The following is a 27,183-nucleotide window of genomic DNA, read 5'->3' as shown; positions in this document are numbered from 1 at the left end:
TGAATGGAGGAGGGTTGGATTTATCCTCCTGGGTGTCCCTGTGTCTCAGACCGTCACCTCATTGGTATTTTTTCAGATCCACACAGTGGGAGGCCTAGTCTATCTGGTCCATGTGGTCTATGAGGTCCATGTGGTCTATCTGGTCTATGTGGTCTGTGAGGTCTAACCCTGTTGATGTGGTCTAACCCTGTGGACCTTGTCTAACTCTGTTGAAGTAGTCTAACCCTGTGGACCTGGTCTAGCCCTATTGATTTGGTCTAACCCTGTGGACCTTGTCTAACCCTGATGATGTGGTCTAACCCTGTGGACCTGGTCTAACCCTGTTCATGTGGTCTATGTGTTTCAGGAGCTGACCGGTCTAATGGCCTGAAGACTAGTAGAGATGATCCCCGTTCTACCTGAGGTAAACCACACCCACCATATGCCTCCAGGAAGGACCCGGTCCAAGGACCCGGTCCTGCTTCAGGACCAGGACTCAGATGCATTTGGAGTAGAAATGAAACCATCAAATAGAATCAGAACCAAACTAACCCAGAACTTGACACATAAAAACAGCCTTAGCACCCACCATGCTAATAAGCTAATGCTAGGTAGCTAACCTATCATGCTAACACTAGCATGTTAATGCTAAAGGTTTTTGACCTTGGTTCATGTTGAAATGAACCAAAGTCATGTAGACACAGTGTCATAAGAGTTCAAAGGTTAAAGCAGGAGTGTGTGGAACAAATGGAACCAACAGAACCAATGGAACCAACGGAACCAAAGTCATGTAGACATGGTCTTAAAAGTTAAAAAAGTTAAAGCAGGAGTGTGTGGAACCAACGGAACCAACAGAACCAAAGTCATGTAGACACTGTCAAAAAAGTTAAAAGGTTAAAGCAGGTGTGTGTAGAACCAATGGAACCCACAGAACCAATGGAACCAAAGTCATGTAGACACTGTCATAAAAGTTAAAAGGTTAAAGCAGGTGTGTGTTTGACCACTGGAGATGGCATGGAGCAAACAGAACCAACAGAGCCAATGGAACAAATGGATCCAACAGAACAAACGGAACCAAAAGAACCAACAGAACCAACGGAACCAACAGATCAAACGGAACCAACAGAACCAACTGAACCAATAGAACAAACGGATCCAACGGAACCAAAGGAACCAATGGAACAAATGAAACCAACTGAACTAACAGAACCAACAGAACAAACGGAACCAATAGAACAAACAGAACCAATAGAACAAACGGAACCAACAGAAACAACAGTACAAACGGAACCAACAGTGCAAACGGAACCAACAGTACAAATGGAACCAACAGAACCAATGGAACCAACAGAACCAATGGAAACCAACAGAACAAACAGAAGTAATAGAACCAAGGGAACCAATAGAACAAATGAAATCAACAGAACCAAAGGAACCAACAGAACAAACGGAACCAATGGAACCAACAGAACAAATGGAACCAGTAGAACCAACGGAACCAATAGAACAAACGGAACCAAAATAACAAACAGAACCAACTGAACCAATAGAACAAACGGATCCAACAGAACCAAAGGAACCAATGGACCAAATGAAACCAGCAGAACTAATGGAACCAACAGAACAAACGAAACCAATAGAACAAACAGAACCAATAGAACAAACAGAACCAACAGAACCAAGAGTACAAGCGGAACCAACAGTACAAATGGAACCAACAGTACAAATGGAACCAACAGACCCAATGGAAACCAACAGAACAAACAGAAGTAATAGAACAAACGGAACCAATAGAACACATGGAATCAACAGAACCAAAGGAACCAACAGAACAAACGGAACCAATGGAACCAACAGAACAAATGGAACCAATAGAACCAGCGGAACCAACGGAATCAACGGAACCAACGGAACCAATAGAACAAACGGAACCAACAAAACAAACAGAACAAACGGAACCAACAGAACAAATGGAATAAAAAAACTAATGGAACCAACAGAACAAATGGAACTAATAGAACAAACGGAACCAATAGAACAAACGGAACCAACAGAACCAATGGAACCAACAGAACAACTGGAACCAACAGAACAAACAGAAGTAATAGAACAAAGGGAACCAATAGAACACATGGAATCAACAGAACCAAAGGAACAACAGAACAAACGGAACCAATGGAACCAACAGAACAAATGGAACCAATAGAACCAATGGAACCAACAGAACCAACGAAATCAACGGAACCAACGGAACCAATAGAACAAACGGAACCAACAAAACAAACGGAACCAACAGAACAAATGGAACAAAAAAACTAATGGAACCAACAGAACAAACGAAACCAATACAAGAAACGGACCCAACAGAACAAACGGAACCAACAGAACAAACAGAACCAAACGGAACCAACAGAACCAACGGAACCAACAGAATAAATGGAACAAATAAAACTAATGGAACCAACAGAACCAATGGTACAAATAAAACAAACGGAACCAACAGAACAAACGGAACCAACAGAACAAATGGAACCAACTGAACCAACAGAACAAATGGAACAAATTAAACAAACGAAAGAAACAGAACAAATAAAACAAATGAAATAGAACACATCGAACCAATGGAACAAATAAAACAAATAAAACTAACAGAACAAATAAAACAAATGTAACAAACAGAACAAGTAAAACACATAGAACCAACAGAACAAATAAAATAAACAGAACCAACAGAACAAATAAAACAAATGAAACAAATAAAACAAATGGAACAAATAGAACCAACAGAATAAGTAAAATAAATGAAACAAATAAAATAAACAGAACAAATAGAACAAATAAAATAAACAGAAAAAATAGAACAAATAAAATAAATGGAAAGAACAATAAATAAAACAGACGAAACAAATAAAGCAAATGGAACAAACGGAACAAACAGAACACTTCCTGTTTTGATTTGAATAAACAGGAAGTGTCAACTTTAATGTAGTGAAAACACTGTGAGTCTGAAAATGAAACTAAAAAATACAAACAGGCTGAAGGAGACCGACCCGCTGATATGTTCCACTGGGTTCCACTGGGTTCCACTGGGTTCCACTGAGTTCCACTGGGTTCCATTGGGTTCTACAGGGTTCCACGGGTTTCTACTGGGTTCCATTGGGTTCTACTGGGTTCCACTGGGTTCCACTGGGTTTCTACTGGGTTCCACTGGGTTTCTACTGGGTTCCATTGGGTTCTACTGGGTTCCACAGGTTTCTCCTGGGTTCCACTGGGTTCCACTGGGTTTCTACTTGGTTCCACTGGGTTCTACTGGGTTCCATTGGGTTCTGCTGGGTTCTACTGGGCTCCTGTAAACACACACTGTTCAGATCTGAGTCTGTATGGAACGTGGACATGCCTCCATGTCCATCCAGTCGTCTCAGAACAGAAAACCACTTTTATTAAAACTGGACTGAGCCAGGCTACGGGCCGGATCTGGTCTCCCGTGAGACAAGAACACTGTCGCTATGGCAACAGGGCCACATTATGGTCTGAGTTGAAAAGTGTTTGGGGAAAAGCAGAAGCGGTGCCTAGAACAGGCAGTGACTGAGGGAACGGAGGGAACGTCAGTGGAACAGGAGTTTCTGACGGCACAGAACCCAGGGAACCGAGCCTGGAACACCCCAAACAGACACAGGAGACTGGGTTAGGGTTAGCGGGTCAGAACCAGGCCACGTCCAAACCCAGTACAAACAGTGGAGACACTGTGAAGACCATCTGAGCCTGAGTCCAGGAAGCAGAGCTGATGAGGAGGCCAGATTATTAGGAACAGCAGACTCACACACACACACAAAATGGTATGTGTGTGTTTTGCGTGTGTGTGTGTGTGAGTAGTGTTTCAGGAATAATCCCTTTGTGTTTCATCAGACAAAACAGAACCAACAGGAAGCAGCTGCACAAAACCAGAACCTCAACACACACACACACACACACACACACACACACACACAAAACACACATACACACACCACCACTGTCAGGTGACTGAATGGGCGATTTTAGCGTTAGCTTAGCACAAAGACTGGAAACACATGGAAACTGTTAGTGCCAGGCTGTCCTGCCCCTGGTTCTAGTCCTGGTTCTGGTCCTGGTTCTGGTCCTGGTTCTGATTCTCTGGGTTTGATTCCCATTGTCACCTGACGCCAAACCTAACCATGTTGCCTGTGTGTCCTCAGGATCCATCCAATCAGCAGTCAGGATGATGCCAAAGGTAAAACTCCTTGTCTTTCTTCATCTCGTGGAGTCTTAGTTTGGTACAGATGTAATACCACTGACAGCCACTAGATGGGTTAGGGTTAGTTTGGTACAGATGTAATACCACTGACAGCCACTAGATGGGTTAGGCTTGACTTGGACTAACAGGTGTGATTGACAGCTCCAGTGTGGATGTGGTTTCCACATTCCACCAACACGTAAAATTGTTTTGTTTCTCAGTGTTTGATGACATTTACTGCTTCACACTGATTGTCAGAAAATCAGCACTTACCTATAACCCCCTGCACTGTCATAGCTCCGCCCTTTCCTCAAAACATGATGACTTCATGGCAGTGACCAAAAGGCAAGGTACTGACATCAGAACCACAGCAGATGTCATGGTTCCTCCATCACTGATCGAATCCATTCCAATAATCAATACTGGAACCAGGATGTGAAACCAGTCTGATCCAGATCGCACGGGTCCGGATCAATCAGACTGGACTGGAACCCACATCTGGAACTAGAATCTGCACCAGTTCAATATTTAGGACCTGAATGTAATGTCACTGTGAAAAACACACAAACAGGTGGTTTGTCAAATGATGTAATGTGAGGGTTCTGACCTTTAACCTCTGACCTCTAACCCCTAACTTCTGACCTCTGGGCAGCAGCAGTCAGCCCACACGTCTCCAGGCAGCGTCTTGTCTCTGAGGCCCAGTGTCCCAGGATCCCCTGCTGCCGCTATCGTGGTGAGTTCATGTTCTGTTGCCCTAACCCTGTAATCTGATGATTTGGGATGACCAGTGGACCATGTCCATGTCCATCCTCAGGCCCGAGTGGACGATCGGGTCATTGGATACAAAGACCTGGCAGCTTTACCCCGAGACAAAGCCATTCTGGACATAGAGAGACCAGACCTGATGATCTACCAGCCGCACTACTGCTACAGTCCACTAGAGGTCAGTGAATGCACCGTCCACTAGAAGTCGGTCTATGTACTGTCTGCTAGAGGTCATTCTATGTACCGTCCACTAGAGGTCAGTCTATGTACCGTCCACTAGAGGTCAGTCTATGTACTGTTCACTAGAGGTAAGTCTACGTACTGTCCACTAGAGGTCAGTCTATACCCCGTCCATTAGAGGTCAGTCCATGTATTGTCCACTAGAGGTCAGTCCATGTACTGTCCACTAGAGGTCAGTGTATGCACTGTCCACAAGAAGTAAGTGTATGTACTGTCCAATAGAGGTCAGTGTATGTATTGTCCACTAGAGGTGTGTGATTGTCCACTAGAGGTCAGTGTATGTAATGTCCACTAGAAGTCAGTGAGTGTCCACTAGAGGTCAGTGAATGTCCACCAGAGGTCAGTGTATGTACTGTCCACTAGAGGTCAGTAAGTGTCCACTAGAGGTCAGTGATTGTCCTGTCCACTAGAGGTCAGTGAGTGTCCACTAGAGGTCAGTCTATGTACTGTCCACGAGAGATCAGTCTCTGTACTGTCCACTAGAGATCAGTGAATGTCCACTAGAGGTCACTGTATGTCCACTAGAGGTCAGTGAGTGTCCACTAGAGGTCAATGAGTGTCCACTAGAGGTCGGTCTCTGTACTATCCACTAGAGGTCAGTCTATGTACTGCCCACTAGAGGTCAGTGAGTGTCCACTAGAGGTCAGTGAGTGTCCACTAGAGGTCAATGAGTGTCCACTAGAGGTCGGTCTCTGTACTATCCACTAGAGGTCAGTCTATGTACTGTCCACTAGAGGTCAGTGAGTGTCCACTAGAGGTCAATGAGTGTCCACTAGAGGTCAGTCTCTGTACTGTCCACTAGAGGTCGGTCTATGTACTGTCCACTAGAGGTCAGTGTATGCGCTGTCCACTAGAGGTCAGTCTATGTACTGTCCACTAGAAGTCAGTGAGTGTCCTCTAGAGGTCAGTGAATGTTCACTAGAGGTCAGTGTATGTACTGTCCACTAGAGGTCAGTGAGTGTCCTGTCCACTAGAGGTCAGTGAATGTCCACCCTGTGTCTGTGCTGAAGCTGGTCTTTGGTCCTAACCCTAACCGTTTTTTTTTACCCTAACCCTTTTTGCTCCTAACCCTTTGTCTTTTCAGAGGTGTTTGTCTCCTCGCTCCTCGTCTCCTCCTCTTTCTCCAGAGGTAAGAACCTCATCTTTTCATCTGTGGAACCCATGATCCACATTTACTGAACATATATGTGCAACAGGAACAAGAACCCTAACCCTACCAGCAGACACAGCTGCACCTCCTCCTCTGCATGGGGCCTTGTTCCCTCTCCTCCTGTTTGTGTGTCCTTGTTCCCTCTCCTCCTTTCCTCATGTCCTTGTTCCCTCTCCTCCTGTTTGTAAGTACGTAAGTGAATTTGATTTCTAGAGCACTTTTCACAGACAGAATCACAAAGTGCTTTATCAAATCAAATCAAAATCAAATCAAATTTACAGAAACCCAACAGAATCCTCCAGGAGCAAACACTAGTGACTGGTGACAGTGGAAGGAAAAACTTCCTTTAACAGCAGAAACCTTGAGCAGAGCCAGACTCTTGAAGGATGGACGAGTGACAGGACCAGTTGGGGTTAAAGAGAGAGAGTAAAGGAGGACAAAAGAGAGAGCGATAGAGATATAGAGAGACTGGGGGAGAGGGGGGAGGTAGGGGGAGACACATGGAGTACATGTAACACTGTAAAGTAGCAACTTTACATTGCGAAAAACGAATAACACAGAACAAATAAAATACAATTAGAATGCCCGTAAAACACAAAGTACCATTAAAACAGTTTAAAATATGATGAATACATAAAGTGTAATCAGTCTGTGGTGGCCCTGAGTCAGGTGGGAAATTCAAAAGCCTGTTTGAACAGGAGGGTTTGGAGGTGTTTTTTCAAAGTCTCTCCAAAGTCCATGGACCGTAAGTGTAGAGGCAGGTCATTCCACAGACGTGGTGCTATAGCCTTAAAGGACCTGTCAGCCCGTGTGCTGAAACAGGTGTGTGGAACCATCAGCAGGTGTGTGGAACCATCAGCAGGTGCTGTCCTGAAGACCTCAGGCTATGAGCCCAGCTGTAGGGCTGGATCAGGGAAGCAATGTATGCAGGGGCCTGGCCATGTAGAGCCCGGAAAGTTAGCACAAGAATTTTGAAATGAAAACAATATAAAACAGGAGCCAGTGGAGAGATTTAAGAATGGGAGTGATGTGGGTTCTCCTGTTTGTGCGGGTCAGAAGCCTTCAGCAGAGTTCTGGACAAACTGTAGACGGGCCAGCTCCTTCTGTTTAACATGTAAACAGGCTGTTGCAGTAGTCTAAGCGAGAAGACACAAATGCGTGAACGATCATCTGGAGCTCATTTATGGACACCATAGACCTGAGTTTGGAGATGTTATGGAGTTGGAAGAAACAGTTTTTCACTAGGTGTTTGGAGTAGAATTCTAAAGACATGTCCAGGTCAAAGATGACACCCAGATTCCTCAGTTTGGTCTTTACCGAAGAACTCAGGTCTCCGAGGTGTTGTTTAATCCCTGGGATTGCACTGTCCAGGGCTATAATGAGGGTCTGTGTTTGACTGGAGTTCAGCTGGAGGCTGTTCTCATTTAGCCACTGCTTCAGCTCTGACAAGCAGATGATTAAGGAACTCAGTTTGTGGGGCTCAGAGGAGTTAAAGGAGCAGTACATCTGGATGTCATCTGTGAATAGATGATAGGAGACATCACTATACTGTTGGATAATGTGGCCAAGCGGGAGGACATAGAGTAAGAACAGGACTGGTCCCAGGACAGAGCCTTGGGGCACACCACACAGTAGATCCGCTGAGTCAGATTGGAAGTTGTTTATTGACACAGTGAAGCTTCTGCCGGTCAGGTAAGAGGAGAACCAGTCTAGCACAGGACCTGACATCCCTACCAGGTCCCTCAGTCTCTCAATCATTATGGTATGGTCCACTGTGTCAAAGGCCGAGGACAGATCTAGCAGGACCAAGATCGTGGATTTCCCAGAGTCGGCCTCCATCAGGATGTCACTAGACACTTTTAATAGTGCGGTTTGTGTTGAGTGGCGTTGTCTAAACCCAGACTGAAAAGTGTCATAGATCTGGTGTGTCTCCAGAAAAGCTGTAAGTTGTTTAGACACTGCCTTCTCAAGGATTTTGGCCAATAGGGGGAGCTTTGAAATGGGCCTGTAGCTTTTGAAGTCTGTGGGGTCCAGTGTGGTTTTCTTTAGTTTGGTTCTACGATGGCCTGTTTGAAGGAGCTGGGAAACAAACCAGTTGAGAGCAGCAGGTTAAAAAACTTTGTGACCCATGGTCCAATTGTGTCAAAGACACTGACAAGGAGCTTATGGGGGAGGATGTCTGCAGAGTTGGAGGAGGGTCTCGTTTTAGATGAAAGTGCCGAGATTTTCTCCAATGTCACAGGGTTGAAGGAGGACCAAGTTTGAAGAGGGGGATCAGCTCGGGTCAGACGGCCAGAGGGTGGTGGGATATGGTGTTTAATATCCCTGATCTTGTCTGTGAAGAAGTTTAGGAAGTCATTGCTGTCAGCTTTACAGAGCACGGGGGGCAGCAGGGACAGCAGGGGACACAATGGACTCGATTTTTTCAAAGATTACTTTGGGGTTTTTCTTGTTTTTGTGGCTATAAGTTTGTGGAAGTAGCTGGATCTTGCCTTCTTAATCATTTTATTTAAGGAGGTTATGAGATCTTTCAGATGTAACCTGTGTTCCTCCAACTGGGTTGATTTCCAAAGACGCTCAGTTTTGTGACAAGTTCTCCTGAAGTTTAAATGTTTTCATTCATCCAAGGACAAGACCACTTGCGAGTGACATTGGTTTTCAGGGGAGCCACCTGGTCTAGAATAGAGCTGCAGTGTGTGGCAAAGCACTGGATAAACTCATCAACATCGGGACACTCATTAAGAAGACTAGGGTTAAACAGGGCACGGAAATCCTGGGCTGTGGACTCTGTAATAATCCTGCTCTTGGCCCTTCTAGATGCAGGCTTGGGCTCAAGAGGCACACATAAGTCAAAAAACACACCACAATGACCACTTAAGTGGACATCCTCAACACACACATTTGTGACGTGTAAGCCCGGTGAGAATACCAGGTCCAGGGTATGCCCTTTCTTGTGGGTGGGGCCAGATACATGTTGCTTAAGGTTCAAAGTGTCAGTCATGGCTAAAAGTTCCATTGCTGGGCTGGACGAGTCATTGTCGATGTGCAGATTGAAATCCCCAAGAATTAAAACCTTCTCCAGTTTTATTGTTGATGCTAAGAAATCACTTAAATGGTTTCAGAAGGCACCAGCAGGGCCAGGGGGACGGGAGATTAAGAAACAGTAAAACACACTGGAGGAGCCAATCTTGATCATTTGTGACTCAAATGAGTGAAAGTCATCGGTGCTCATCCCTCTGCATATGTATTTGTCTTGGTGCACTACAGCAAGGCCACTGCCCCGGCAACAGGGGCGGGGCTGACCAACAGCAGAGCAGCCAGGAGGGCACAGTTCATTTAAATGAATGAACTCCCCATCCCTCTGCCACGTCTGCGTCAGGAATAATGCGTCCAAGTTCCTGTTGGTAAAAAGCTCATTTAGGGAGAAGGATTTATTGGCAATGGAACGTGCATTTAGTAATCCAAACCGGCTAGGTGGTGGTGACATCATGGTGTTGGTGTCCGCTGTGTGTAATGGGATTTGTCTGAACCACCTACGATGCCTTTTAGCAGAGTGGAACCCCATACGAGACCTGGATATGACAGGAATGGGGAAGAGCAAGGCAGAGGTGTAGGCTGCTGGAGATGGGGAAGGAGAAGAGGAATTCACTGAGGTGGTTAGTTGACAGGTGGACAGTGAGGGCCTGGGAGAGGAGGACAGATCAGCTGGGGTGGTGTTCATTCTCACTACAGGTTTTACAGCAGACTCTGAACGTGGTGATATTAGATGTGACCAGCAGGGGGAGCAGGTGACTGCAGCAGAAGAGGGAGGGCATAGTCACATAGGTGTGGGTGTGGTTTTAGTCAGGACAGCGTGTTGGATGTTTTGAGCCCAGACCCTGCTGCCTAGTCTAGAGGGGTGGACACCATCAGACTTGTAAAAGGAGGAGCGGTTCCAGAACATTAAAGTTATCAATAAAACTGAAGCCATTCAGAGCAGAGGCGGACTGGAGCCAGGTGTTCAAGCTGGGGAGCCGGCTGAACCGCCCCGCACCACGGGCAAAGGAGGGGAGGGGCCCGGAAATGAAAACAGCCTTCCTGGATCCTTTCAGTTTATCAAAGAGGTTTGTAAAATGAACCTTCGTCACTTCGGACTGTTGAAGAGAAGTGTCATTGAAGCCCACGTGAACTATGATCCGGGTAACGGTGGACGGCAGTGAGAGCAGCAGCTGAGGGAGTTCATGGAGGATGGAGGTGACGGTAGAACCAGGAAAACACCTGGTTATGGCATTAAAGAAAGGGACGTTACAGATGATGGAGTCCCCGAGGATAGTGGTGGTCGAAGGGGAAAGTGGTCAAGGAGACGGTGTCGAGGGTGAGGGGTGGACACTCCACGGGTGGACCGCCAGAGTGACGGCGGATGGCCTCTCAGAGAAGGCGGCGCTGGGTAGAGGAGCGGGGACCCTGGGTCGGAGGCTTCACAGGGGGAGCGGCGTTACAAACGTTGCCGGTAACCAGCTCGGTGGCAGCCACGGTGGCAGCAGGAGCCGGTTCCTGGACAGAGCCGGGTGGGAGGAGGAGCACATCAGCCGCGGCAGGGGGAGCCGAAGCGTCCTCCATGGACAGGACAACGAAGTGGTTTGATGTGCTGATGCTCGGTGGTGATGAGGCTTTGCTCGTGTTCTTTTTGTGACCACGAATCACCACTTCAGACCAGGTTGTTGAACACGGGGGACGAGGACAGGCAGAGGATGGATCCCATAACACCGTTTCATCACAGGAGGCTTTGGGCTTCTCTGCGCTTTTCAGAAACAGACTGGACAGTGTGGGAAGGCAGCTGGAGAAACCACAGAGCCGGGCTTTTTTCTCCACTAGTTCTGCGGAGAGGCGCAGTATTTCCTCTTTGAGATCCGTGATCGTCTGGTAGGCCTTTACCAGGGTTTTGTTGGCTTGGACAAGCGGACTATCTCCGGGTGATGTGGATGACGCCATGGTGGTAGCAGTGAGATACCAGGGGCAGAGCGCGGGAAGCAGTCGGTGACAGCCACAGGTAAGGATCCACTTACACTACTTACCTGCCTTGATGGCACTTTGGGTTGGTGGTGCTGTATGGGTAAAAAGACGGTGAGAAAAGAAATCTAACAATCGGTCACTTTGATTATTAGATTAAACCACTCAGGGTAAAAAGACACAGTTAAGAAGTTAGATTTGAGTGAAAAAAAGCATTAACAGGCAAAAATAAGTAGTTTAAAAGTCTGTATCTCTGGGAGTAGGTGCGCCGACGGTTTGACATGTGTGATGTGCATGTAAATGTAGTCTTGACAGGTTTGTGTGTCCTTGTTCCCTCTCCTCCTTTCCTTGTGTCCTTGTTCCTTCTCCTCCTGTTTGTGTGTCCTTGTTCCCTCTCCCCCTCTTCTTGTTCCCTTTTCTCATCTTCTCTCTACTGAGTGTCCTTGAGTCCAGTTCCTGGTCCTGTGTCCAGGTTCAGCTCCTAGTCCTTGAGTCCAGGTCCAAGTCCAGTTCCTGGTCCTTGAGCCCAGGTCCAGTTCTCAGACCCTGTTCTTCTGGGTTTCCTCAGAACCTGTCTAAGGAGAACAGGGATTGGTTGGAGGTGCGTTCACCTGGAGGCTCCTCCTCCGGATCGACCTACCAGAGCAGCCAGACACACAGCACACATACGCCGTCTCTGCCAGACACGCCCACCATCACAAACACGCCCCGCCCACCCTGCAGCGTCGCCAAGACCAGCGCCGTTCAGCATTTTCACCGGCCGGGTAAGAACACACCTGTTTCATGGAACATGTGAAGTGGCGGTGGCGAGAACATGTCTGACATCACTGTAAATTAAAGCACTTTAACGGTGGTGGTTTGATGATATGAACCTGAACTTAAGTTTTTTTTTGCCAGAAAACGGTGCCAACATCTACAAGAAACCTCCGATCTACAAACAAGGTAGAGACCAGGAAGTGGGCGGAGACTTGAGGCGGGCTCACCTTCCATTGGACCAATGATGTGTTTCCTGTGGTGTTTTCAGACACGCCCAGCGCCGCCGTCCCTCAGGACAAACACATCCAGGATCTGATCATCGAGTCGTCCAAGTTCCCGGCGGCGCAGCCTCCTGATCCCAACCAGCCGTCCAAGATCGAGACCGAGTACTGGCCCTGCCCCCCGTCCCTGGCCGTCACCGGTACTGCACCTGTCCCTAACCCCTGTGTCCTCTGTTCTTTCCTCACTTCTCCTTTCTTCATCTCCTTGTGTCCTCTGTCCTTTCCTCACTTCTCCTTTCTTCATCTCCTTATTTCCTCTGTCCTTTCCTCACTTCTCCTTCCTTCATCTCCTTGTGTCTTCTTCCCTTCGTGTGTCCTTATTTTCTCTCCTTGTCTCCTCATCTTTGTTTTCTCGTATTCTTGCATCTCTGTCTCCTTGTCTCCTTCTGTCCTTGTCTCATGTCTCATGTCTCCTCATCTCCATGTCTCATATCTCCTTGTCTCATGTCTCCTCATCTCCTTGTCTCATGTCTCCTTGTTTCATCTCTCCTTGCCTCATGTCCCCTCATCTCCTTGTCTCATGTCTCCTCATCTCCTCGTCTCCTTGTCTCCTCATCTCCCTGTCTCCTCATCTCTTTGTCTCCTCATCTCCTTGTCTCTTATCTCCTCATCTCCTTGTCTCACGTCTCCTCATGTCCTTGTCTCATGTCTCCTTTTCTCATGTCTCCTTGTCTCCTCACCTCCTTGTCTCCTTGTCTCATGTCTCCTCATCTCCTTGTCCCCTTGTTTCTTGTCTCCTTTTCTCATGTCTCCTCATCTCCTTGTCTCTTGTCTCCTTGTCTCATGTCTCCTCATCTCCTAGTCTCCTTGTCTCTTGTCTCCTCATCTCCTTGTCCCCTTGTTTCTTGTCTCCTTTTCTCATGTCTCCTCATCTCCTTGTCTCTTGTCTCCTTGTCTCATGTCTCCTCATCTCCTTGTCCCCTTGTTTCTTGTCTCCTTTTCTCATGTCTCCTCATCTCCTTGTCTCTTGTCTCCTTGTCTCATGTCTCCTCATCTCCTAGTCTCCTTGTCTCTTGTCTCCTCATCTCCTCGTCTCTTGTCTCCTTGTCTCCTCATCTCCTTGTCTCTTGTCTCCTTATCTCTTCGTCTCATGTCTCCTTGTCTCCTCATCTCCTTGTCTCTTGTTTCCTGTCTCCTTTTCTCATGTCTCCTTATCTCCTTGCCTCCTTGTTTAGAGACAGAGTCCAGGAGGCGGGACCAGAGGGACGAGGATGAGGAAGCTGATGAAGACTTGGAGGTGGAGTTATGGGCTCTGCAGAGGCGGGAACTAAACAAGGTGTCACATGACCATGGACCAATCAGCTGATCCTGTGGCTGGACTCCCATTGGTCTGTGATTTTTTTTCATCCCATACTTGTTTTTTTTCAGATTCAGTCAAATTTAGGAAAAATTATCCTGAAGGAGGAGTTGGAGAAGTCGAGTCAGAAGAGGAAAAGACGGACTGTACCTGAACGCAGCACAGATGGTAAAAATACAGCAAATACTAACACTAATACTGCATAAAATACTGCAAATACTAGAGGAAAAGATGGACTGTACCTGAATGCAGCACATATGGCAAAAATACTGCAAATACTAGAGGAAATACTACATAAAGTCAGTAAATACTAGAGGAAATACTGCATAAAAACAGTAAGTACTAGAGGAAATACTGTATTAAAACAGCAAATACTAGAGAAAATACTGCATAAAAACAGTAAGTACTAGAGGAAATACTGCATAAAAACAGTAAATATTAGAGGAAATACTGCATAAAAACAGTAAGTACAAGAAGAAATACTGCATAAAAACAGGAAATACCAGAGGAAATACTGCATAAAAACAGCAAATACTAGAGGAAATACTGCATTAAAAACAGTAAATACTAGAGGAAATACTGCATAAAAACAGTAAGTACTAGAGGAAATACTGCATAAAAACAGTAAGTACTAGGGAAAATACTGCATAAAAACAGTAAATACTAGAGGAAATACTGCATAAAAACAGTAAATACTAGAGGAAATACTGCATAAAAACAGTAAGTACTAGAGGAAATACGGCATAAAAACAGTAAGTACTAGGGGAAATACTGCATAAAAACAGTAAGTACTAGAGGAAATACGGCATAAAAACAGTAAATACTAGAGGAAATACTGCATAAAAACAGGAAATACCAGAGGAAATACGGCATAAAAACAGTAAGTACTAGAGGAAATACTGCATTAAAAACAGTAAATACTAGAGGAAATACTGCATAAAAACAGTAAGTACTAGAGGAAATACTGCATAAAAACAGTAAGTACTAGGGAAAATACTGCATAAAAACAGTAAATACTAGAGGAAATACTGCATAAAAACAGTAAGTACTAGAGGAAATACGGCATAAAAACAGTAAGTACTAGAGGAAATACGGCATAAAAACAGTAAATACTAGAGGAAATACTGCATAAAAACAGTAAATACTAGAGGAAATACTGCATAAAAACAGTAAGTACTAGAGGAAATACGGCATAAAAACAGTAAGTACTAGGGGAAATACTCCATAAAAACAGTAAGTACTAGAGGAAAGACTGCATAAAAACAGTAAATACCAGAGGAAATACTGCATAAAAACAGTAAATACTAGAGGAAATACTGCATAAAAACAGTAAGTACTAGGGAAAATACTGCATAAAAACAGTAAATACTAGAGGAAATACTGCATAAAAACAGTAAGTACAAGAGGAAATACTGCATAAAAACAGTAAGTACTAGAGGAAATACTGCATAAAAACAGTAAGTACTAGAGGAAATACGGCATAAAAACAGTAAATACTAGAGGAAATACTGCATAAAAACAGTAAATATTAGAGGAAATACTGCATAAAAACAGGAAATACCAGAGGAAATACTGCATAAAAACAGCAAATACTAGAGGAAATACTGCATAAAACAGTACTAGGAAATACTGCATACTAGTAGGGAAAATACTGCATAAAAACAGTAAGTACTAGAGGAAATACTGCATAAAAACAGTAAATACTAGAGGAAATACTGCATAAAAACAGTAAATACTAGAGGAAATACGGCATAAAAACAGTAAATACTAGAGGAAATACTGCATAAAAACAGTAAGTACAAGAGGAAATACGTCATAAAAACAGTAAGTACTAGAGGAAATATGGCATAAAAACAGTAAGTACTAGAGGAAATACTGCATAAAAACAGTAAGTACTAGAGGAAATACGGCATAAAAACAGTAAGTACTAGAGGAAATACTGCATAAAAACAGGAAATACTAGAGGAAATACTGCATAAAAACAGCAAATACTAGAGGAAATACTGCATAAAAACAGTAAGTACTAGAGGAAAGACTGCATAAAAACAGTAAGTACTAGGGAAAATACTGCATAAAAACAGTAAATACTTGAGGAAATACTGCATAAAAACAGTAAATATTAGAGGAAATACTGCATAAAAACAGTAAGTACTAGAAGAAATACTGCATAAAAACAGGAAATACCAGAGGAAATACTGCATAAAAACAGCAAATACTAGAGGAAAGACTGCATAAAAACAGTAAGTACTAGAGGAAAGACTGCATAAAAACAGTAAGTCCTCGGGAAAATGCTGCATAAAGTCAGTAAATACTAGAGGAAATACTGCATAAAAACAGTAAATATTAGAGGAAATACTGCATAAAAACAATAAGTAATAGAGGAAATACTGCATAAAAACAGGAAATACCAGAGGAAATACTGCATAAAAACAGGAAATACTAGAGGAAATACGGCATAAAAACAGTAAGTACTAGAGGAAAGACTGCATAAAAACAGTAAGTACTAGAGGAAATACTGCATAAAAATAGTAAGTACTAGAGGAAATACGGCATAAAAACAGTAAGTACTAGAGGAAATACGGCATAAAAACAGTAAGTACTAGAGGAAAGACTGCATAAAAACAGTAAGTACTAGAGGAAATACAGCATAAAAACAGTAAGTACTAGAGGAAATACAGCATAAAAAAAGTAAGTACTAGAGGAAATACTGCATAAAAACAGGAAATACTAGAGGAAATACTGCATAAAAACAGCAAATACTAGAGGAAATACTGCATAAAAACAGTAAGTACTAGAGGAAAGACTGCATAAAAACAGTAAGTACTAGGGAAAATACTGCATAAAAACAGGAAATACCAGAGGAAAGACTGCATAAAAACAGTAAATACTAGAGGAAATACGGCATAAAAACAGTAAATACTAGAGGAAATACTGCATAAAAACAGTAAGTACTAGACTAAATACTGCATAAAAACAGTAAATACTAGAGGAAATACTGCATAAAAACAGCAAATCCAAGAGGAAAGACTGCATAAAAACAGCAAATACTAGAGGAAATATGGCATAAAAACAGTAAATACTACAGGAAATACTGCATAAAAACAGTAAGTACTAGAGGAAATACTGCATAAAAACAGTAAGTACTAGAGGAAATACAGCAAAAAAACATTAAGTACTAGAGGAAATACGGCATAAAAACAGTAAATACTAGAGGAAATACTGCATAAAAACAGGAAATACCAGAGGAAAGACTGCATAAAAACAGGAAATACTAGAGGAAATACTGCATAAAAACAGTAAATACTAGAGGAAATACTGCATAAAAACAGTAAATCCAAGAGGAAAGACTGCATAAAAACAACAAATACTAGAGGAAATATGGCATAAAAACAGTAAATACTAGAGGAAATACTGCATAAAAACAGTAAGTACTAGAGGAAATACTGCATAAAAACAGTAAGTACTAGAGGAAATACAGCATAAAAACATTAAGTACTAGAGGAAATACGGCATAAAAACATTAAGTACTAGAGGAAATACGGCATAAAAACAATAAGTACTAGAGGAAAGACTGCATAAAAACAGTAAGTACTAGGGAAAATACTGCATAAAAACAGTAAATACTAGAGGAAATACTGCATAAAAACAGTAAATATTAGAGGAAATACAGCATAAAAACAGTAAGTACTAGAAGAAATACTGCATAAAAACAGGAAATACTAGAGGAAATACTGCATAAAAACAGTAAGTACTAGAGGAAAGACTGCATAAAAACAGTAAGTACTCGGGAAAATGCTGCATAAAGTCAGTAAATACTAGAGGAAATACTGCATAAAAACAGTAAATATTAGAGGAAATACTGCATAAAAACAATAAGTAATAGAGGAAATACTGCATAAAAACAGGAAATACCAGAGGAAATACTGCATAAAAACAGGAAATACTAGAGGAAATACTGCATAAAAACAGGAAATACCAGAGGAAATACTGCATAAAAACAGCAAATACTAGAGGAAATACTGCATAAAAACAGTAAGTACTAGAGGAAAGACTGCATAAAAACAGTAAGTACTAGGGAAAATACTGCATAAAGTCAGTAAATACTAGAGGAAATACTGCATAAAAACAGTAAATATTAGAGGAAATACGGCATAAAAACAGTAAGTAATAGAGGAAATACTGCATAAAAACAGGAAATACCAGAGGAAATACTGCATAAAAACAGCAAATACTAGAGGAAATACTGCATAAAAACAGTAAGTACTAGAGGAAAGACTGCATAAAAACAGTAAGTACTAGGGAAAATACTGCATAAAAACAGTAAATACTAGAGGAAATACTGCATAAAAACAGTAAGTACTAGAGGAAATACTGTATAAAAACAGGAAATACCAGAGGAAATACTGCATAAAAACAGCAAATACTAGAGGAAATACTGCATAAAAACAGTAAGTACTAGAGGAAAGACTGCATAAAAACAGTAAGTACTAGGGAAAATACTGCATAAAGTCAGTAAATACTAGAGGAAATACTGCATAAAAACAGTAAATATTAGAGGAAATACGGCATAAAAACAGTAAGTGATAGAGGAAATACTGCATAAAAACAGGAAATACCAGAGGAAATACTGCATAAAAACAGCAAATACTAGAGGAAATACTGCATAAAAACAGTAAGTACTAGGGAAAATACTGCATAAAGTCAGTAAATACTAGAGGAAATACTGCATAAAAACAGTAAGTACTAGAGGAAATACTGCATAAAAACAGTAAGTAATAGAGGAAATACGGCATAAAAACAGTAAGTACTAGAGGAAATACTGCATAAAAACAGCAAATGCTAGAGGAAATACGGCATAAAAACAGTAAGTACCAGAGGAAATACTGCATAAAAACAGTAAGTACTAGAGGAAATACTGTATAAAAACAGGAAATACCAGAGGAAATACTGCATAAAAACAGCAAATACTAGAGGAAATACTGCATAAAAACAGTAAGTACTAGAGGAAAGACTGCATAAAAACAGTAAGTACTAGGGAAAATACTGCATAAAGTCAGTAAATACTGGAGGAAATACTGCATAAAAACAGTAAATATTAGAGGAAATACTGCATAAAAACAGTAAGTAATAGAGGAAATACTGCATAAAAACAGGAAATACCAGAGGAAATACTGCATAAAAACAGCAAATACTAGAGGAAATACTGCATAAAAACAGTAAGTACTAGAGAAAATACTGCATAAAAACAGTAAATACTAGAGGAAATACTGCATAAAAACAGCAAATCCAAGAGGAAATACTGCATAAAAACAGCAAATACTAGAGGAAATACGGCATAAAAACAGTAAGTACTAGAGGAAATACGGCATAAAAACAGTAAGTACTAGACTAAATACTGCATAAAAACAGTAAATACTAGAGGAAATACTGCATAAAAACAGCAAATCCAAGAGGAAAGACTGCATAAAAACAGCAAATACTAGAGGAAATACGGCATAAAAACAGTAAGTACTAGAGGAAATACGGCATAAAAACAGTAAATACTAGAGGAAATACTGCATAAAAACAGTAAGTACTAGAGGAAATACTGCATAAAAACAGTAAATACTAGAGGAAATACAGCATAAAAACAGTAAATACTAGAGGAAATACTGCATAAAAACAGCAAATCCAAGAGGAAATACTGCATAAAAACAGTAAGTACTAGAGGAAATACGGCATAAAAACAGTAAGTACTAGAGGAAATACGGCATAAAAACAGTAAATACTAGAGGATATACTGCATAAAAACAGTAAGTACTAGAGGAAATACTGCATAAAAACAGTAAATACTAGAGGAAATACAGCATAAAAACAGTAAATACTAGAGGAAATACTGCATAAAAACAGTAAGTACTAGAGGAAATACGGCATAAAAACAGTAAATACTAGAGGAAATACTGCATAAAAACAGTAAGTACTAGAGGAAATACTGCATAAAAACAGTAAATACTAGAGGAAATACAGCATAAAAACAGTAAATACTAGAGGAAATACTGCATAAAAACAGTAAGTACTAGAGGAAATACAGCATAAAAACAGTAAATACTAGAGGAAATACTGCATAAAAACAGTAAGTACTAGAGGAAATACTGCATAAAAACAGGACATACCAGAGGAAAGACTGCATTAAAACAGAAAATACTAGAGGAAATACTGCATAAAAACAGTAAGTACTAGAGGAAATACTGCTTAAAAACAGTAAATACTACATGAAATACTGCATAAAAACAGTAAATACTAGAGGAAATACGGCATAAAAACAGTAAATACTAGAGGAAATATTGCATAAAAACAGTAAGTACTAGAGGAAATACTGCATAAAAACAGTAAATACTAGAGGAAATACTGCATAAAAACAGTAAATACTACATGAAATACTGCATAAAAACAGTAAATACTAGAGGAAATCCTTCCTTTTTCATTGGTGTCTGTACCCAGGAATCTGAATTCATTAAACCTCTCTATGGTTTCTCCTGGGATGAAAAGGAGGAGGGGGGGAGCACCAGGTAGGGAGGTTCAGGACCTGCCCTGTGTTGGACCTCCTCTGTGTAGGATCTCCTCTCTGTAGGACCTCCTCTCTTAGGACCTCCTCTGTGTAGGACCTCCTTTCTCAGGACCTCTGTGTAGGACCTCCTCTGTAGTGGACCTCCTCTGTGTAGGACCTCCTTTCACAGGACTTCCTCTGTGTAGGAACTCCTCTGTGTAGGACCTCCTCTGTGTTGGACCTCCTTTGTGTAGGACCTCCTTTCTCAGGACCTCCTCTGTGTAGGACCGCCTCTGTGTAGGACCTCATTTCTCAGGACCTCCTGTCTGTAGGTGGTCTCATTGTTGTGGGGCTGTGTACTCCTTCTTTTAAAACTGTATTCTGTACTCCTTCTCTTTCTTCTTCCTCTTCTTCTTCTTTTCTTTTTCTTCTTCTTTCTTTCTTCTTCTCTTCTTCTCTTTCTTCTTTTTCTCCTTCTTTTTCTTCTTCTCTTCATCTTTTCTCTTTCTTCTTCTTCTTCTTTTCTCTTTCTTCTTCTTCTTCTCTCTTCAGGCTCCAGTGGCTGCAGGGTCAGTTATTTCCCACAATCCTCTAGGTCAGGCCTGTCCGAGGTGAGTACATGTACATGTGACCTGAACCGTCCAATCACAGCTCAGTATGATGAAGATGACGATGAAGATGATGATGAAGATGACGATGAAAATGACGATGGTGTGCGTTTTGTTTTCAGCCACAGTCGACAGAGTTCAGCTCATCTGATAAAACTCCTGCAGGTAAAGATTTAACAGGATTCACATGATTTAACAGGATTTATCCATGATTTTACAGGATTCACGTGATTTAACAGGATTTATCCATGATTTAACAGGATTCACGTGATTTAACAGGATTTATCCATGATTTAACAGGATTCACATGGTTTAACAGGATTCATCCATGATTTAACAGGATTCACATGATTTTACAGGATTCATCCATGATTTAACAGGATTCATCCATGATTTAACAGGATTCATCCATGATTTAACAGGATTCACATGATTTTACAGGATTCACATGGTTGACTGATGTGTCTATATATGATCTCTTCATGAATCTTCTTCTCTGTTGTTGGTAACAGAAGTTCATCCTCGATGACAGATCAAATGCTGCTGTAGTTTCAGTTTTTTTTTATTTTTCTTGTTTGTGTTTGTGTTCTTTTCCTGCAGGACTTCAGGTCAGTCGTTCATAAACTACACACATGAATAAATGTATCCATTAGCGTCTGTGTTCGTGTTCATGTCTAAAAGCAGAACCATGGACTGTTTGTGTTCAGAACGGAGACTCACCAACGGACCGAGGAACGTGTGGAACCAGTGTGTTAGAACCAGAGGTGAACACACACACACACACACACACACACACACACACACACCTTATGTTCCATAATGTTTGAGGTTCTGTTCATGTTCTATCTGATGTGGTTCTAATATGTTGACTGTGCAGATCTTCCCATATGAGGCGCTGGTGGTGACTCCCAGGGGGCGTGGCCAGCTGCCTCCAGGTGTGGACCGGACCAGACTGGAGGTAAAGCTCAGCCCGTTCATCTGAAGGTTAGCCCTAGGGTTAGGGCTAGGGCTAGGGCTAACCCTAATCCTAGGGCTAACCCTAACCCTAACCCTATGGAGTGGGAGTGGCTCTGCCAAGTCAACAGAGATTTTTATTAGTGTTTGAATTTATTTTTATCAAGTCGTCGTAATTCCAGGAGACCCAAAGGTTGAAAACCACTGTCATTGACGGATGGGATCAAAGGTGTCCTGGTCTGAAGGGAAGCATTCTATGGGTTATGAGATGGGTGGAACAGCAGAGGATGATGGGAGAACAGCAGAGGATGATGGTAGGTGTTTGTTGGACAGACTGTGTGTGACTAATGTGATGTCTGTCCTCAGAGACATCTATCCCAGGACCAGTTCTGCAGCGTGTTCGGGATGACCCTGGACCAGTTTGAGCGCTTGTCCGTCTGGAAAAGAAACGACCTGAAGAAGAGGGTCTGCCTGTTCTGAGGACGAGGACACTACAACTCCCACAATCCCCTGCTCCTCCCAGACCAGCACAGGGGGCGGTCCTAAAAACCACAGACTGACAAATACCATCAACTCGTCATAATGACGGACAAGGACAGAGAAGACGAGGACAGAGGAGACTAGGACAGAGGAGACAAGGACAGAGGAGACGAGGACAGAGGAGATGAGGACAGAAGAGACTAGGACAGAGGAGATGGAATGAAGATCTGATGTGAGACAGTTGTAGAAATGCAACAGATTGAAGCGTCTGATCCTCAGTTGTTCAGATTCAATCAGCAGAAGTCACTGCCCTGTTTCCTGTTGAAGCCACAAATATACACAAACATGTTCCAAACACACAGGACCATGAACATGGATCTGAACTGAACCTTCACAGATCTGGATCAGACCCATGTGATGATTAGTGACCAAATGATGCACATCTATTCTATTCTATTCTATTCTATTCTATTCTATTCTATTCTATTCTATTCTATTCTATTCTTGTCAGTAAGTTTGATAAATTAAATTAAAACCTTTTCTCATGAATGTTGAGAAGCGTTTGCACACTGAGGCATGATGGGAAATGAACTGATCCACCGGTGAAACCAGAATCTGGACCAGGTTAAAGGACCAGTCCACTGGTCTTCAACAAACCCTGAAAGAACCCCAAACCAACATCAGGGTCCACATGCACATGGTCCAGGACCCGGGTCCATGACATTGGGACATTGGTCTAGTGGATCCGGTCCAGTGGATCCAGTCCAGTGGATTTGGTGCAGTGGATCCAGTCCAGTGGATTTGGTCCAGTGGATCCGGTCCAGTGGATTTGGTCCAGAACCGCAGCCGAGTAATCCTTTAACCTGAGAAACACCTTTAATTAGAAAAACCGCAGAAAGTCTGACTGAAACTTGCGCTGCGGCACCACATGCAGGGATGGGAACTGGTGGAACTGGTGGAGTTGGAAACTCAGTTCCTTGGAATGGTTTGGCTAACCCTAACCCTGCTTCAGGATTCTGCTCATCAATTGAGCTTTCATTGCAACTGACGTCACACATACGCTGCATTGTTTTGGTTTAAGACGTGGCCAACATGGCGTGGAGGCAGAATCGCTCCACAGAATGTCTATGTTTCAGGTGTAAAGATGACCCCAGATCCAATGAGAACACTGGGAACACTGTCAAAGCTTCCGTTTGTTCAAACATTTATCCACAGCATGAGATTCATTTACAGTAAAGTCACATGGATGTTACGCGACAGTGACACCAGGGTTAACCTTAAACCTAACCCCAGGGTTAACCTTAACCCAAACCCCAGGGTTTACCCTAACCGTAAGCCAAACACCAGGGTGTCATCCAGGCCTGGTTCCGGGGGGGGCTTCTGAAGGTAGGGAACAGGAAAATGAGGTGCACAACAGCGGCAGACATAGAGGAATTAGTAAAGCTTCTTAAATTTCACTGTCACTTCGTGACCCCCCGCACCTGAAACCGAGCCCAGTGTCATCTGTTCTTACTATTTATGCATACTACAATGTGGATGTTCTATTTTCTGTCTAGAGCTAGAAATATAAAAGACAGTTAGTGTAAACAAACCTGTTTGAACTCTTTGAATCACTCACCCAATGACAATCCATGAGGAATCAGATCGATAAGCAAAATTGATCAGTTCTTTTCAATTCCCATCCCTCGTCTCACAACATGGCTGCCACATCACATGACTCCTCCACATCTGCCTCGCCTCACGCTTCCTGTCTGTGACGCCAAAATAAAAGCATAAGGTCTGAGAGTGAATGAGCATTGGTCACTTTACATTGAGATGATTTCCTGTTTTGTTTTGTTTTATTTGAGGACTGATTCCAACGCTTTGATTGAATACTGAGAAGCTTTCTTCTGATTGGTTGTTTGATACTGAAAAGCTTTGTTCTGATTGGTTGTTGTATCGGTTGCTGTGACTAATGCAATGATGACACAAAGATTGTTCATGATATTTTTTGTACATTTTAAAAGGTTTTTCTGTTTCTATTTCTTCACACAGAGTGATGTCAAGGGGGCGGGGCTTCTGTCACTGAGTATGATGTCATATTTTAATGAGCCTTTGGACCCAGAGGTCAAAGGTCAGGCTCTTTGGCAGAGCGCTGTGGCCTTGAGGTCGCTCTGGAGATATTGAACTTCTGAATAACCACATGATGATTGTGCTCTGACTAGTGTTGTGGTTCTTGTTGCCGTTGGATACGGGTGATGATGTAACAGATGAATGATTAACCATGAGTTACAATAAAAAACATTTGTACTCTCACCGTCTGTGTGTCTAAAAACAAAACTACACAAACATGTGTTCATTCACTGATAGAGTCGCCTCCATGGTCAGTTAGAGGTTAGGGTTAGAGGGTTAGAACTAGGGTTAGAGGGTTTTTTCCCCCCATTTTCTTATAATAAGCGAAATTTCAAATGTCTGTAGCGGTAAAACTATTGGGTTAGGGTTACGTGGGCTGTGAATTTGGAGGCTCCGCCCACAAAGGGAGACAAGCCTATGAGCAAAGACATTTTTAAACCACTCCTCTTTCTTTAGCTAAAGCATTTTTCTCAAAACTAAGAGTTGGAGTAGGAAGAGGGACCTGTCCTTGTCGTGGGCTGTGAGTTTGGGGGCTCCGCCCAAAAAGAAGTAAGTCCTATTAACAAAGAAACATTTAACATGCGTCTCTTTCTTTAGCAAAAGTATATTTCTCAAAACTAAGAGTTGGGGTAGGAAGAATGACCTGTCCTTGTCATGGGCTGTGAGTTTGGAGGCTCCACCCACAAAGGGGGCGGAACTACAAACCAAGAAATTTTTAAATGCTTTTCTTTTTTTAACTAGAGCAGGGATAATGAATTAAAAATTGCCAGGGTCCGTATTTAAAAAAACACAACCAGCCAAGATCCGCAAACATTTTATATATGTTTTTTTATTTTACTTTTTAACAACAATAATCCACAAATAAAAGGCACAATGAATGCTTCAAATAATAAATATGAAAAAAGTAAACTGTAAGCACAAACTTCTTTACACTTCGGAAATTCAACAGCTTTCAATCAAAACTTTTTAAACAACAACTAAACTGAACTGAACTGTGTGTTTCTTCTTGACTTAGTGAGAGAAATGGGCATGTGGCTGCCCTGCAAGGATTTTAAACCTGGGCTTGAATGGTGACAAAGCCATTCTCAAGCACATGTCAAGGTGCTCATTGGTGAGGCTGCTACGGTATTTATTTTTGATGATGTTCATGGTGGAAAATGCTGCTTCACAGCAGTAGGTTGAACCAAACATGCTCAAAATGTGCAGAGCTGTCTTTCTCAAAGTTGGGAAAGTTGTCTCTGGAACCATTTGGATCCAAAAAGACGCAGCATCATTTTCTCCAACTTGCCCTTTTAGTACCACACTGGCCTGAAGATCTGCAAGTTCCAGCTGAAGAGACCTTGCATTTGCCCACCGAAAGCTGTCTCTGGCTTCCTTGGAAAATTCTCTGATGTCAGTAATAAGAAATGGGTTCTGAATAAGCAGATTGAGCTGCTCTCCAAGGGTAAAACTGTCAAGTCCACTTTTGTGGCATTTGTTGACAAATTGATCACCAATTTTGGCAAGAGGTTTGTCACCTTTGACTTGTTCCTTGACAGCAGGAAAGTGTGTGCAGTCCACCAGCAGGTCCGCTTTGAAAAGCTGAAGTTTTCTTTGGAATGCATGGACATCTCTCATCAGATCACAGACTGAATTGTCCTTGCTTTGCAGCTTTAAGTTCAGTTGATTTAAATGAAATGTTATGTCAACCAAGAATGCTACAAGATCCATCTTCTCCATGTTGTTCAGAAATAAAAGAAATGGTGCTGCCTTTTGACTCTTCATTTGACCCAAGAAAGTTGCAATTTCCTTTCGAATGGACCAAAACCGCTCCAACACTCTGCCCTTACTGAGCCACCTAACACTGTTGTGCAGTAGAAGATCATCTGCATCTGCTTCAACTTCTTTGAGGAATTCTCTGAGCTGGCGGTGTTGCAAGGAAGAAGATGCTCGAAGAAAGTTAATCATTCTCATCATTGTGTTCATCACATCAGCATATTGATCAGAAAGCATGGCACACAGGACAGACTGGTGTATTATGCAATGGTATGAGATCAGTTCAGGGTGTTCCTCTTTTAATTTTGCCACAGCACCCCTTTCTCTCCCTACCATGGCTGGGGCTCCATCTGTACTTATTGAAACAACTTTTCTCACATCAATTCCCCTTTCTGTTAAAATCTTCTTTATTGCTCTGTAGATGTCTTCACCTCTTGTGTTGCTCTCCAGGGAAACTACACCTAACAGGTCTTCGCACATTTTGTTTTCCTCTTTGTTAAAGAATCTCACAAAAGTTACAAGTTGGGCATTGTCAGTTATATCAGTGGACTCATCTACAGCCAAACCTATGCATTCTGCCTTTTGAATTGCTGTGTCCAGCTGTAACAGTACATCACGTGTTACAATTTCAGTTTTGCTTGTAATTGATGCTGCTGACAAAGGGAGTTGCTTTATTTTTTGACAGACCTCTTCTTGTTGCTTTCCATCAAGTAATGTTTCAGCAACGGCACCCATGCATTCTTTGAGCAGGACTGCATCGCTAAACGGCTTTTTATTCTGTCCCAGTATCCACGCCATTTTGAGCGAACATTCATTTGCGCGTTGCTGCGCTGAAAATGAATGGACCATTATCCTGGTGGAACGGTTGTATTGTGCCTTTAAATCAGCAATTTTTTGCGATCGTATGGCGGAGCTTAGAGGATGAGTTTTGTCAAAACTTTTGTGCTTCGAGTCATAATGGCGCTTCACATTGCTACTTTTGATCAGAGCGACAGTCTCTGAGCAGATGAGACACACATGTTTTGTGCTGCCCTCAGGT

The 27,183-nt window shown here is 42.4% G+C and overlaps 1 protein-coding gene across 13 annotated transcripts in view; it reads left to right on the top strand.

Moving 5' to 3' along the window:
• Window positions 1–24,574, top strand: part of LOC115416527 (dematin-like) — a 29,589-nt gene extending 5,015 nt beyond the window's left edge. For 3 of the 13 annotated variants that reach the window (XM_030130317.1, XM_030130319.1, XM_030130316.1), the window contains exons 2-16: window positions 347–403; window positions 4,194–4,228; window positions 4,887–4,964; window positions 5,046–5,174; window positions 6,321–6,365; window positions 11,944–12,139; window positions 12,273–12,317; window positions 12,400–12,552; window positions 13,588–13,688; window positions 13,781–13,877; window positions 20,788–20,846; window positions 20,966–21,008; window positions 21,525–21,607; window positions 21,721–21,801; window positions 22,164–24,574. In XM_030130317.1, the coding sequence (XP_029986177.1) occupies window positions 4,217–4,228; window positions 4,887–4,964; window positions 5,046–5,174; window positions 6,321–6,365; window positions 11,944–12,139; window positions 12,273–12,317; window positions 12,400–12,552; window positions 13,588–13,688; window positions 13,781–13,877; window positions 20,788–20,846; window positions 20,966–21,008; window positions 21,525–21,607; window positions 21,721–21,801; window positions 22,164–22,277 (1,236 nt within the window). In that variant the 5' untranslated portion in view covers window positions 347–403; window positions 4,194–4,216 and the 3' untranslated portion in view covers window positions 22,278–24,574. Of the gene's footprint in view, window positions 1–346; window positions 404–4,193; window positions 4,229–4,562; window positions 4,582–4,883; window positions 4,965–5,045; window positions 5,175–6,320; window positions 6,366–11,943; window positions 12,140–12,272; window positions 12,318–12,399; window positions 12,553–13,587; window positions 13,689–13,780; window positions 13,878–20,787; window positions 20,847–20,965; window positions 21,043–21,082; window positions 21,413–21,443; window positions 21,452–21,524; window positions 21,608–21,720; window positions 21,802–22,163 lie in introns of those variants that run through there. The other 10 variants (XM_030130314.1, XM_030130315.1, XM_030130313.1 and 7 more) reach the window with 8 other exon arrangements.
• The last annotated feature ends 2,609 nt before the right edge of the window (window positions 24,575–27,183 follow it).

This window comes from Sphaeramia orbicularis, unplaced genomic scaffold (genome assembly GCF_902148855.1).
Source record: "Sphaeramia orbicularis unplaced genomic scaffold, fSphaOr1.1, whole genome shotgun sequence".
NCBI lineage: Eukaryota > Metazoa > Chordata > Actinopteri > Kurtiformes > Apogonidae > Sphaeramia > Sphaeramia orbicularis.
This window is presented reverse-complemented; position numbering and strand designations above follow the sequence as displayed.